Source organism: Gymnodraco acuticeps, unplaced genomic scaffold (genome assembly GCF_902827175.1).
Source record: "Gymnodraco acuticeps unplaced genomic scaffold, fGymAcu1.1, whole genome shotgun sequence".
In the NCBI taxonomy this organism is placed as follows: Eukaryota; Metazoa; Chordata; class Actinopteri; order Perciformes; family Bathydraconidae; genus Gymnodraco; species Gymnodraco acuticeps.
The window spans coordinates 268,065-282,373 of NW_022992310.1; the positions used below are offsets into that span (position 1 = coordinate 268,065).

Consider the following 14,309-nt stretch of genomic DNA (forward strand, 5'->3'; position numbering starts at 1 on the left):
CTCCGGCCCAGTTTATCCTGGCATCTGGAGCTCGTGTTTTGGGCAACAAACCAGCGTCTGTGAAGCCAGATACCCTTGCCCCAGCGTGAGCACATAATCCCCAGCTGGCATGTAACAATATTTTTACCCAGTTAGTAAGTGAAATGCACACACAATAGGTTAAAGGTCAGAGTTTTGAAGTACAACTTGGTGTATTAGCAGTGAGTGAGTGCCAGTTTCATTGCAAAATTAAACACACACCATCCACATGTTGCTGTAATACCAGGGAGTCTGCCAAGAGGCCAAGATGCCACTGAGCACTGGAGCCTGAATACAGTAGGACACCAGAAAACCCCTAATAAGCTGTATTTAAAATGATGTACTCAATGTTAAAAATCGAATTGATAAAAACATAATTAAAAAAAATCTCAAAAGTGTAAGATTATTAAATTATGTGAGTTATTAAAAAGGGAACATTTGACAACTGGTACACATAAAAGAATATCAACAGGTAGTGGGAAACAAGAGCTACCACTCACATTAGGGGGGGGGGGGGGGGGGGGGGGGGGGGGGGGGGTTGAAACACAGGTGAACACATTTGACAGGAGGAAAAACACAGGGAGTAAAACACAAGGAGAAACTAAATGTCAAAATAAAACAGAAAATAAGTTTGTGACAGAAATAGATCTAGTTGGTTCGAAACTGTTTTGGGGGTGTTGGGTTAGGAAAGGGTGAGTTCACCTGAGGTCTGCAGCCCACTCCTCATCTCTGCTAGAGGCTACATTAGCTGCTGCTAGCATAACACACACCTGTTGGTGGTCCAGTTACATTGTGGATAGTGAAGGCACCATGTTTTGACAACATACATGACATGAACATGTAAACATGCTGAAAATAAAAATAGGGAAATGTCTAGTTTTCTGTTGCATTGATTTCAATCCGGTTTTTCTTCGTACTATCTATTGTCAAAGTGCAGTGCAAGAGCTAGTGGTGAATCAGTTACAGTACATAAGTGTTTTATTAGCCTGTATTGATAATTAATGATTAATTACAGTGTAAATGCCAGCCATGCCATGATGATGGTAAACACTGATATTATATTGTACGTTTTCCTGCTGCAGGGCACAACATTGGCTCCTCTCCTGAAACAACCTGCTTCTCCAGCCCACCTCTCAAAAAAGACTATATACTGACTAAATATTAACCAAGAGGTCTCAAAGTTGTGAATACAGTGATTTATTGATTCCAGGTTTCCTTTTTAATCAGTGTTTTGATTTGGAGTAACTTTACTGGCACCATTTTATTTTTTGTTAAAGCGTATCTATCTTTGTATTAAATGTGCTATACACATTTAAAGTTATTATTATTAACACAGTTTAGTGGTTTTAATGAGAAGTTAACCTGCCAACCAGTGACGTCACTCTAATAAAGCATTCTAATGATTTACTTTACACATCATTTTCCATTCCCCGCCCGCGGACCTGAGCAGCCAATGGCCTTTCAGGATCTATTTAAGACGCAGACAGTCCAAGGTGGTTCAGATTTCAGCGCTCCGAGCGCAACAGGACGTACTTCATTATTCTGAGCAGGAATACACACACACGCGCACGCACGCGCGCACACACACTCTTCTGTAGTGACATCCTGATTGATTTCATTGTTCGAGACTTTTACTCTGAGAGGAAACAGCTGGGAAAGGAAATGAAAGCGTGGAGAGTTCGATTTCTGTACTTTCTGGTGTTGAATGCAGCTGTGCAGTATGTGACCTCTCTGGAAGAAGAGCGCTCTGATTCTATTTTTGGTGAGTTTAAACTTCATGCACATCCACTCTCACTCACATCGACACAAGCGGGGGTACAAACTGCAGGTTAAATCTAGTTTGGTGCAGATAGTCGCGATGGAAAGCAAACCGTAGACGATGTATGATATTTATCGGCAATTTACGCGCAGTAGCAGTGTCGTTAGGTCTCTGAGAATGACATTAACGATCTTCATCACGTGTATATGACTAAACTCTTGTTAGTGCTTTTTGGCGAATATCCAATACTCAATACGATTAGCTGTCTTTAGTTAGAGACATGGTAATGCTTTTCACTTTTAGAGAGCACAAGAGGAAGAAAAGTGGTGGAAACTCTGAGCAAACTAAACATGAATTAAGTTTTCTAAATGCAGTTATGAAAAGCATTTCCATTTGCAATATGGCTTCAATGCTTTCCCAAATGTAAGCCTTATACATGTCTGTGTCCCTGCAACCCCCCACTCTGGACGGCAGCCCTCAGTTGAGTCGAGTCAGCTGACCGTCCTGTGCAGATTATAGTCGGTGAGGAGGCAGGAACAAAGCTGGAGAAACTCTGCCAGGTTTCTATGGAGCTCAGTCTGGCCAAGTGAACCCCTGTAACCCCCAGGGACTGATCTGGTCTAAGGTAGAGGCTCATTTACCGAGGGGCCCGAGGGGCTTATTGGAGCCAGTCACTCAGTTAGCTAGTCAGGCGTGTCAGACCTCCAAGCCAGCGATTAGATTCACACATCTGAAAAATACCAGCGTGACACAGGAATCTCTGCTTTTCTTTGTTCATGAAGTTGATGTATCCTCTCTTCCAGGTAACTTCCTCGACCCTCTGAAGGACCTGTTTTCCCAAAATGACAACAGCAATCAAACCCTGACTAAATTCTCCCTCCGAAAACCAAGCGTTCCCGATGATGACCTGTGCTACATCGTTCCTGGAAAGCCTGAGTCCCTGGCGGCCTGCAGCTTCAACAGCACCTCCAAAACCTTCCTGGTGATCCACGGATGGACGGTGAGGCCAAATGCTTCGGCCTGCTGAGACATGTCCGCGTCTTTAAAACAACCAAAGACTTTGTTCACACAACTCTCCTTTGGTTTAGAAAGAAACAGCCTTCTTATTTGAAGTGTGTCATTACTGCTACAAGTTTCAGTGGACTCAAGTCCTGCCAAATGAACATAACTTAAAGGGGACCTATCATGCAAAATGCACTTTTGTACGTCTTTTATACATGAATATATGTCCCCGGTGTGTCAGGGAACTCACCAAGTGTCAGAAAACACAACCCTCTCTCTTTTCCTCTATACCCAAATCTCTAAAAACGGGGCTGCAACGGATCTGTTACAGACTGATACAGATTTGAAATATCTCTGACGTCAGAAACGAGGAGCTCCGCCTATATGGGCAACTCTCCACCTATCAGGAGGAGACAGCCACGGCCATTGCCGTTCGAAAGCGCTGGAGACGCTGTAGTACATATGCCAGGCATGTAGGTGGCGCTGTAGTCTGCCACAAAAGCAGCGAAGAAGACTTCTCAGATTCAGCCCTTGCAAAAACAGGGCTAAAAAAGAGCAAATGCATGATCTGTTTGGTATTTTGGCCCTACAATATATTATTCAAATATACCATGACAGGTCCACTTTAACTTATTGACACGCTGCAACCAGTTTATACCAAAGAACGAGGTTTGGACTCAACTCAATGTTGTCTGGACTTCAACTTGAGTCTGTTCTGATGACTTTCAACTTGACTACTCAGAAAATGAATGGAAAAACTTTGAAGTTTAAGATTTGGTACTAGACATGAGGAAGGCTTTTTGTAACGTACTGATACCGTTATGAAATATAAGCGACCATGAAAATCAATGCATTCACTTGAGATTTAGACAAATCTTAAGATAAAGTGGACTATAGTTTACTCTGATTTCACAATATGGAAATACATTAGATTCAAAGTCAACTTTATTGTCAATCTTTCAGTTTGTGTGTACAGACAGAGATCGAAATACTGTTTCCCACAGTCCCGAATACAAAAACAAATATATATAAAAATGTGTATGCAAATATGTATATACCTATATACACAATCAAAAGACACATTTATACATAGGCTATGCACACATTAAAACCTAAATAAAAGCACAACAATCAATATATATATATATACAAAGATTCTCCCTGAACTTCCTTTTAATACATACCAGACTTATTAGTAGTGATGACATTTTGGAGTTGTGTAAGTCTAATGTTTGAACCGTCTTTGTCTCCAGTTGAGTGGGATGTTTGAGAGCTGGGTGGAGAAGCTGGTGACGGCGCTGTACGACAGGGAGAAGGCGGCTAACGTCATCGTGGTGGACTGGCTCGGCTCGGCTCAGAATCACTATGTGGTCGCAGCGCAGAACACCAAGGAGGTCGGACACGAGATCGCTCGCTTCATCGACTGGATCGAGGTCAGTGGGATTAAAGAAATGTGCAAGTTTAACCAAAATATATCACACCCATCACTTTTCATTTAGAGGAGGAGACAGTTTTCCACTTCCTCTTTATCAAAATGCAAACGAGACAGACATTTTCGTAGCATTTCAATCATTAGAGAGTTGCCAAAACAACAAACCAAAACACTTAGTAACTGCTTTAGTGACAACTCGTCTTATTTATCGTAATATATACTATTGAGATACAATAGCAGGCCTTCGAAACTAGCTAGAAAACACAGCGTCCCACATTTGACATTTATTTTATGCATTTCTTAGAAGATTTAACGAAACTAGTATGGTACTCTGATGCCAAGGCTGTTTCTATAAGTAAAACATTTTGTGTGTTTCCGTATCTGTACGCTATGGCTAAAACTAAATGGGTTGCTCTATGGCCCATGCTACATCCTACCACATAGTTTCATGACAATTGGGCCAGTCGTTTTTTGGTTATTTTGAAGAACGGACCAATCAAACTTCAAATGTAACCTAAATGCTGGACGTATAGAAACTTGTGCAGTAATACCGGTCGTGATTTTGTTGATAATCACCAGCTTGATAAGAGAGTATTTGTCCCGCTGATTTCTTAAATAATGTCTTCATTAACTTTTTTTTATAGGAAACCACCAACATGCCTCTGGAGAACATCCACCTGATTGGCTACAGCCTCGGAGCTCATGTTGCAGGATTTGCAGGAAGCCACGCAACCAATAAAGTCGGAAGAATAACCGGTAAAACAACAGATGAATTGATAAAGCATCTCACAGTTTAATATAGTTGCAGCTCAGTTAAAGGTCCCCTATTATACTGTTTTTACATCAATATATTATAGATTCAGATATATACAAACTTGTCTCTGATTGGCTGAAACACCAAACAGATCATTGCAGCATTACCCATAATTCCCTCTGTTTCAGCCCTGTTTCCAAAGTGCTGATTCTCTGTCTGTTACTTTAGATGAAAATAAGGAGCCCCTCCCCACGCCCCTCTGAGAGAGATTTGGTTACAAAGAACACAATGGTGCTCTAGGAGGAGATGCAGGGGATAAGGGGGGGGGGGGGGGGGGGTTACCTTGGTTGGTGATTGGCTAATGGTTACACAAGCCAACACATCGTTATGACATCATAAAGTGGCCGAAATCTGATCAGCTCGTTTTCAGACAGGTTTTTATAGAAATGGATCAAAAAGAGAGAGAATCTTTGTTCCTGAAACTTTCAGAGTCTCTTTCCACAGAGGGGACACATGTTGATGTAGAAGAGACATGAAGAAGAGGGGACACATGTTGATGTAGAAGAGACATGAAGAAGAGGGGACACATGCTGATGTAGAAGAGACATGAAGAAGAGGGGACACATGTTGATGTAGAAGTGACATGAAGAAGAGGGGACACATGTTGATGTAGAAGAGACATGAAGAAGAGGGGACACATGTTGATGTAGAAGAGACATGAAGAAGAGGGGACACATGCTGATGTAGAAGAGACATGAAGAAGAGGGGACACATGTTGATGTAGAAGAGACATGGAGAAGAGGGGACACATGTTGATGTAGAAGAGACATGAAGAAGAGGGGACACATGTTGATGTAGAAGAGACATGAAGAAGAGGGGACACATGTTGATGTAGAAGAGACACGAAGAAGAGGGGACACATGTTGATGTAGAAGAGACATGGAGAAGAGGGGACACATGTTGATGTAGAAGAGACATGGAGAAGAGGGGACACATGTTGATGTAGAAGAGACATGGAGAAGAGGGGACACATGTTGATGTAGAAGAGACATGAAGAAGAGGGGACACATGTTGATGTAGAAGAGACATGAAGAAGAGGGGACACATGTTGATGTAGAAGAGACATGAAGAAGAGGGGACACATGTTGATGTAGAAGAGACATGAAGAAGAGGGGGACACATGTTGATGTAGAAGAGACATGAAGAAGAGGGGACACATGTTGATGTAGAAGAGACATGAAGAAGAGGGGACACATGTTGATGTAGAAGAGACATGGAGAAGAGGGGACACATGTTGATGTAGAAGAGACATGGAGAAGAGGGGACACATGTTGATGTAGAAGAGACATGAAGAAGAGGGGACACATGTTGATGTAGAAGAGACATGAAGAAGAGGGGACACATGTTGATGTAGAAGAGACATGAAGAAGAGGGGACACATGTTGATGTAGAAGAGACATGAAGAAGAGGGGACACATGTTGATGTAGAAGAGACATGAAAAAGAGGGGACACATGTTGATGTAGAAGAGACATGAAGAAGAGGGGACACATGTTGATGTAGAAGAGACATGAAGAAGAGGGGACACATGTTGATGTAGAAGAGACATGAAAAAGAGGGGACACATGTTGATGTAGAAGAGACATGAGGAAGAGGGGACACATGTTGATGTAGAAGAGACATGAAGAAGAGGGGACACATGTTGATGTAGAAGAGACATGAAGAAGAGGGGACACATGTTGATGTAGAAGAGACATGAAGAAGAGGGGACACATGCTGATGTAGAAGAGACATGAAGAAGAGGGGACACATGTTGATGTAGAAGAGACATGGAGAAGAGGGGACACATGTTGATGTAGAAGAGACATGAAGAAGAGGGGACACATGTTGATGTAGAAGAGACATGGAGAAGAGGGGACACATGTTGATGTAGAAGAGACATGAAGAAGACGGGACACATGTTGATGTAGAAGAGACATGGAGAAGAGGGGACACATGTTGATGTAGAAGAGACATGAGGAAGAGGGGACACATGTTAATGTAGAAGAGACATGAAGAAGTGGATTTTGCATAATAGGTGACCTTTAAGTGTGACTGTCTGTGTCTGCAGGTCTGGATCCCGCTGGTCCTGACTTCGAGGGGGAGCACGCTCACAGACGTCTGTCCCCGGACGACGCTCACTTCGTGGACGTCCTGCACACCTTCACACGCGGCTCTCTGGGTCTCAGCATCGGGATCCAGCAGCCCGTCGGACACGTCGACATTTACCCCAACAGAGGCAGCTTCCAGCCGGGATGCAACCTCAGAGGGGCCCTGGAGAAGATCGCCAACCTGGGGTTATTCGGTGAGAACGACTGGCAATTCACCCTTAAAATAAAAGTATTAACTTTACTGTAAATGTTGAGAATTATGAACTCCCTGATATCTAAATAAGCATTTAAATAGAACTACATACTACACTAAACTACATAGTAATTGTGATATCAGCAGAAAGCATTCCCAATATTAGGAAATTAAATGATAATATCTTATTCAACAGGATTTAACACATTCAATACGGCCACGTAACAATGCACATTGATGTGATTATTAGTACGTACAGACATAGTCCAGCAGCTTTTATAACACTTCTTGCTGCTAGTCGTTAGTCTTATGGAAATTCCTTGTGCACAATGATCTCATTTACAACCTTTAAATAAACAGAGGGCTTCAAACACAGCGGACGAAAAGGTCAAATACACCATAAAGTCTTGAGGAAGTAGAAAGGTTACATAAACCGTGTCCGGTAAAGGAATGGGAAAGTAAGAAATTGACTTAATGGCCGGAAGAGAACTCCCTGCTCCAGAGCTTCTCTTGATAACTGGACTTAAACTCCCTCTGTACATTTTACATTTATATTCAATTTAATATTGAATAATCAATTTCTTGCACAATTAATGTGTATATATCCGGCATTATATTTTGTTACTGTAAATGTGTATTTCCACATGTATTTTGTTTCTATTTCAGAAATATTTTGGACTGTTTATTTCTAGTGTCTTAATTTCTCTTATGTCTTTTCATGCTGCTGCAACGCAAACATTTCCCATCAATAAAGTATCTATCTATCCTTATATCTATCTATCCTTCTATCTATCTATCTATCTATCTATCTATCTATCTATCTATCTATCTATCTATCTATCTATCTATCTATCTATCTATCTATCTATCTATCTATCTATCTATCTATCTATCTATCTATCTATCTATCTATCCATCTATCTATCTATCTATCTATCTATCTATCTATCTATCTATCTATCTATCTATCTATCTATCTATCTATCTCTCTATCTATCTATCTATCTATCTATCTATCTATCTATCTATCTATCTATCTATCTATCTATCTATCTCTCTATCTATCTATCTATCTATCTATCTATCTATCTATCTATCTATCTATCTATCTATCTATCTATCTATCTATCTATCTATCTATCTATCTATCTATCTATCTATCTATCTATCTATCTATCTATCTATCTATCTATCTATCTATCTATCTATCTATCTATCTATCTATCTATCTATCTATCTATCTATCTCTCTATCTATCTATCTAATTATGTTTGTTTCCCTCTTCCCTCCCCAGCGATCACAGATGCAGTGAAGTGTGAACACGAGCGCTCGGTGCACCTCTTCATCGACTCTCTTCTGAACGAGCAGGACGCAGCGAAGGCCTACAGATGTGGAAGCACGGACATGTTCGACCGCGGCATGTGTCTCAGCTGCAGAAAGAGCCGCTGCATCGCCGTGGGCTACGACATCAGCCTGGTCCGCAGAGCACGCAGCGTTCAGATGTACACCAAGACACGCGCCTCCATGCCTTTCAGAGGTCAGTGCACTCTATCAATAGTGGGGTTTGTTGACTCTGAGGGTAGTTCAGTTGGTGGGAAGTTGCACCATTTTGTCCTACAAGGTCACAAGGTCTAATGGTAAATGGACTGCATTTATAAAGAGCTTTTCTAGTCTTTGAAAGCACTTTTACAACTCAAGTCAGCCTTTACACATTAGGCGTGTTCACACCGCAGTACTTTTCCCACTTTAGTTCCGATATAGTTCCGAAATGTTGCGTTCACACCAAAAAGAGCCGGAACTCAAATTAGTTCATGAGAACCTTTTCACTCCCTTTTCCGTCCCTGCTAGAGAGCAGGGACTTTCGTGGGAGAAAAAGGTTCCTATGTCTGATTGGCTGGGCGGATTGCAAACCACGCCCCGTAATACTCCCAAAAACGTTTTGTGAAGCCGCCATTTTATTATCCTCGCATTAGCATTAGCATTAGCCCAGCGCAGAAACGCAGAGAGACTAACTTATGGCAACACAAAATAAAACATGGGAGCGGTGGAGATGAGGAGGTGTCGGCGTTCTGGCGATTTACTCGGAAGGCTTCAGTAGAAGCTGCTGGGAGTCCCAGCAGCTTCTACTGAAGCCAGTCCCCAACTCCGGGGACTTCCGGCCGGGGACTTTGGGCGGCAGTATACGCCGTGAAGTTGTTTGCGGCCTGCCAGTAAACCCAAAGCAGAAGAAGAAGAAGTGACGTCAGCGGCTTCATTTGCCTAATCCTTCCCCAGGGACTTATTCCGGTGTGAACGCGATCTGTACTTAGTTCATGAGAACTAAAAAGTTCTCATGAACTAAGTTCTCATGAACCTTTGTGGGAAAAGTACTGCGGTGTGAATGCGCCTATAAGCATCGTCAACATGACTAACTACTGAGAATAATGGAGACTTTGATGTTTAAGAGGCACTTGAAACACTTCCTGACACATATTTCTTCCTGAAAAGGCAGAGTGGTTTGATCCCACCACCCTAATTCCTAAAAAGAATGTTGTTACGATGATCAAGAAGTTGTTCAAAGTCAGCTGACATGAAGCTCATTATTGCTAAATCTGGATCTAAATGTGAGCAGCATGCATGATTACGATTTGCAAACTGCTCTCGTTCTCCGCAGTTTACCACTATCAGGTGAAGATCCACTTCTCCAGTAAGGTGAATCGTTCTGAGTTGGAGCCGTCGCTCACCGTCTCGCTGTTCGGGACGAGAGGAGAGTCGGAAAACCTGGAGCTGAAACTGTGAGTGAAAACCTGTGATGTGCACAATGACACTCTCACATTAACTCTAAATTGATATATGAAGAGCGTGTCGAACCTTGTGACTTTTTGCATTCAATGACATGAGTTTTCTCTAAGGCACTCAGATATAGCACATGCTTGTTTGACTAACTCTAGCAGCCTTGTGTTTGCTCTTGAAAAGTAATGTGTAGCCTCTGAAGATTAGATGTAGTCATTGTGCAGAGAACAGGTACTAGCCAATGAAATGCAGTTAGTATCCAACCAGAAGTGCATATGCTAATATACCATCTAAAGTGCAGTTAGTACTACAGCATAAGAGATGCTATCACTGACATTAAACAGATGTTAAAATGTAAGTAAAGGAAATATGTAAATAGAGAGGATAAGTGGAGTTAGAGAATCAAGAGTGCAACAGGAAGTCGGCTCATGAGACATTTTAAATGTTTCATATTTGTTTATCTGGATATTCATAAAGTTTTGTTATTTGCCATTGAATTCACAAGCACTCAGACATTAAACAAGCTTACCTGGCACATACTGGACACTAAAAATACATAGTTTCTTGTTAATTTTTACACGGCACAATTAAAGAACAGAACGGTGACTTGTTGTTTTGAACAGTAGTCAAAGGAAACAGCATGCAGTAGAAACTATAAAAAGTCATATAACCGCCGACTTGGAAACATTTGCTCGTGTTACTTGTGGTTACACAATAGTTTATACTGCAGCGTTTACGAGGCTAAGCTAAATAAAATGTTCTTGGGAGTAGAACAATAATTTCCCCTTTGTTTTTTTATCTGGCAGGAAGGAGAAATTAGAGACGAATACGACACATTCGTTCCTGCTGGTGACGGAGAAAGATATCGGGGATCTGCTGATGTTGAAGTTTAAATGGGAGGAGACGAACGGCTGGTCGGCCTCCAACGTGCTGAACATGGTCTCCTCGTGGTGGTCCGGAGACTCTGGCAGCGACAACATGGATGTTCACAAGATCCGCATCCGGGCCGGAGAGACACAGCAAAAGTAAGATGTGCTCCTCTGTCTGCATGCTCTTATCTGATTCCAGTTATTTCTACTGCGATGTGTTCTGTTTTTATGTTTGTTCCTTTCGGGACCCCACGTGGTCTGTGTTTTATTTTTATGTTGACCTTACATTTCTGCCTCATGTTGTTATTGTATTCATGGTCTTCATTTTAACTTTTGTTCTTTCTTGTGAAGCACTTTGGGAATTCTGTGAAAGGTGCTATACGAAATAAACGTATTATTATTATTTCTACATGCACATATCTGTATATCTCTTTGAAGCAGTTTCATTGACTTCTTTTTTATTGTTATGACAATGGAAAAAGCCAAACAAATCCTAAAAAGGTTCCCACTTTATCATTCAAACTTGGTACTTGCATATATATTTATGTCCCTGTGAAGCAGTGGCGGTTCTAGACCAATTTGACTGGGGGGGCCACTGGGGGGCCAGTTATTTTCTGAGGGGGCACAATAAATACAGGACGAAAAAGAGAACTAGACAGTATGAAGTAATTGCGCATAAGAAAACAATGCAATACAGTTATTGGTATTTGTTTCAGTACACTTATTTATTTCAGATAGATCTTATAGTTATTACTGTTAGCTTCAGCTTAAGTTATAGTGCAATGTTTGCACTAACACCATATTTATATAAAAATAAAGGCAACGAACAGTTACATCTCTACTTTACATAAGGGTGTCTGCACAATCTCACATTACAGCAACAAAATCCTTCGGTTTTTGGCAAACCGAGTACCAGAAAATATACATTTAAAAAAAACAAAAAAAAAACTTTTCATTGTTAGGGGGGCCACAGCGGGGTCAGAGGTCAGTGTTAGGGGGGCACTGGCCCCCCCTGGCCCCCCCTAGAACCATCCCTGCTGTGAAGCGCTTTGACTCAAAACCTGTTAGATTTAAAAACATTTTATGAATTAAAACATTTTCTTAAACTGTATCGGGTAAATGTAATGTATATTTTTTGATAGTGTAAATTGTACAAAATTCCAAATTTTAACACCTATCTTACCATTAATAAAGTGGATTATTTCAGTGGATGAAGCGCTCATACACACTGTATTTTTCAGGTTGGTGTTCTGTGTAAAAGACCCTGGAGCTCCGAAATTAACACAAGAGGTCACGTTTGTTAAATGTAAGGATGCATGGAGAACGAACCCGAAGAGAGCTCCAAAAAGGTAAATAACACTGCAGTTACCTCAACTAATATAACCTTTTCATTCATGCTTTTAAATAACAGTACTCTTGTCTTTGTCCGTAGAATAACTCTGGAGAAACACTGACGTCTTCGCAGAATCCACAGAACAAGCACTTATAATTTATACACATATAACTTATTTTTATTCTCAAATGGTACAAAGCTCGTTTGTTATTTAAAAATCATATGTGTGTGAATACTGTAAAAATATTTTGTATAGAGCTATTTTTATGACACTTAACTGTAACTTACTTTATAAAAAGTAAACGCCTTTGTCTTTGGTTCAAAGAGATTCTCGTATACGGAGAGATGTGACTGAAGGATTTGCTGTAATATTTCTGGAGGTACTGATGTGTAAAATACCATGAGTTAAATATCACGATTATAATCTCCTCTCTGCAGACTCTTCTCCAACAGATGGGAACATATCCATTAAGCTGCATTCACATGATTCGCTCTTTGCTCTGAGGTTTACCTAACAGTAAAAACAGCTAGTGATGTTTAATTTATATCGTTAACTCTCTTGCTATCTTGTACCGCTACACAGAGATGGCAAAAGTACACACATCAAGTACAGATACTCGTGTTTAAAAATACTCTGGTAAAAGTAGAAGTTCTGACTAAACTTCTTTACTCAAGTCAAAGTAAAGAGGCTTCGAAATGTACTGAAGTGAAAAGTACCCATATCTGTTTTAAAGAGTACCTGACCTCCCTTTATATTAAAGGGGACCTATCATGCAAAATGCACTTTGTGATGTCTTTTATACATAAATATGTGTCCCCGGTGCGTCGGGGAACTCACGCAGCGTCACAAAATAAAACCCTCTCTCTTTTCCTCCGTACCCAAATCTTTTAAAAACGGTTGTACAACGAGCGGATACAGATTCCATCCGATCCGACGTCAAATCGGCAGCGGACCCACAGAAAGTTGCTATCAGCAACAATGCCTGACGTGTTTTGGACATCTTTGTTTACATTAGCAAGCCTCGCTAACACTCAGAGCTAACCTGTACTGGAGAACACAGTTTAAAAAGCAGGAAATAAAAAAAGAACTCACCTTGTGATAAACCCGCAAGAGAAAAAGCATTTGAGCTCTCAAGTCTGTTTCAGAAATAATCCTTGACGTGGTTTAAACAGGATGGCGTTTTATCACAGCAGAATTTAACTTAATCTCCGGTAGAATTCTGATCAGGCATTAGCTCCGCCTCCTCTTCTTTATTTTCAAGCTAAGGAGCCAAAATCTGCGTTTCTCTAACAGGGCTGCAAAAGAGGGGTAAGAGCAGTATGAGGCATGGCTACAATGGGGGATCTGTTTGGTATTTTGAAAAAAAAACTTCACAGACATGTTTTGTATAGGTATGGCCCTACAATATATGTTTCAAATATAGCATGATAGGTCCACTTTAATAGAACAATAATGTCATTGTTAGCTAATGAATGTTTCCATGCTGAACAACGGCAACATGACAACGTTTTCATTGGTCCCTCTTCTTTAGAGAAGACCAGGAAATGATGGATACAAATAATACTGATCACGCCACCAAACACACATTCAAACTAAAGGAACCAGCCTGTTTGGAAAATGAGAGAAGTAGAAAGTACAGGTATTTGAGTTCAACATGGAAGAAGTAGAAAGTACAGGTATTTGAGTTCAACATGGAAGAAGTAGAAAGTACAGGTATTTGTGTTAAAAATGGAAGAAGTAAAAGTAAAAAGTCGTCAGAAAGATAAGTGAAGTACTGATATCAGAGAAATGTACTTAAGTACAGTAACAAAGTATTTGTACTCCACTGCTTCCCACCTCTGCCGCTACATATTATCTGATTGGTTGCGCATTGAGAAGTCAGTGGTAAACGAGGTCAAATTTGAAATAGTTCTAACTTTTGGTATGACAAATTCAGTGCTGCTCTGTCTATAGAAACACATTTCTCCATGTATCATGTGAATGCAGCTTTAGGATGAATTTCTCAAGGTGTTTTATGCGAGTTGATG

The 14,309-nt window shown here is 40.8% G+C and overlaps 1 protein-coding gene across 1 annotated transcript; it reads left to right on the forward strand.

Annotated features, from left to right (window-relative positions):
• Nucleotides 1–1,530: 1,530 nt before the first annotated feature.
• Nucleotides 1,531–13,060, forward strand: LOC117541127 (lipoprotein lipase). Its single transcript, XM_034208250.1, has 10 exons — nt 1,531–1,780; nt 2,581–2,777; nt 4,033–4,212; nt 4,856–4,967; nt 7,075–7,308; nt 8,602–8,844; nt 9,961–10,081; nt 10,886–11,104; nt 12,190–12,297; nt 12,381–13,060. The coding sequence occupies exons 1-10, from the start codon at nt 1,681–1,683 to the stop codon at nt 12,400–12,402; spliced, it is 1,536 nt and encodes a 511-aa protein (XP_034064141.1). The 5' UTR covers nt 1,531–1,680; the 3' UTR covers nt 12,403–13,060.
• The last annotated feature ends 1,249 nt before the right edge of the window (nt 13,061–14,309 follow it).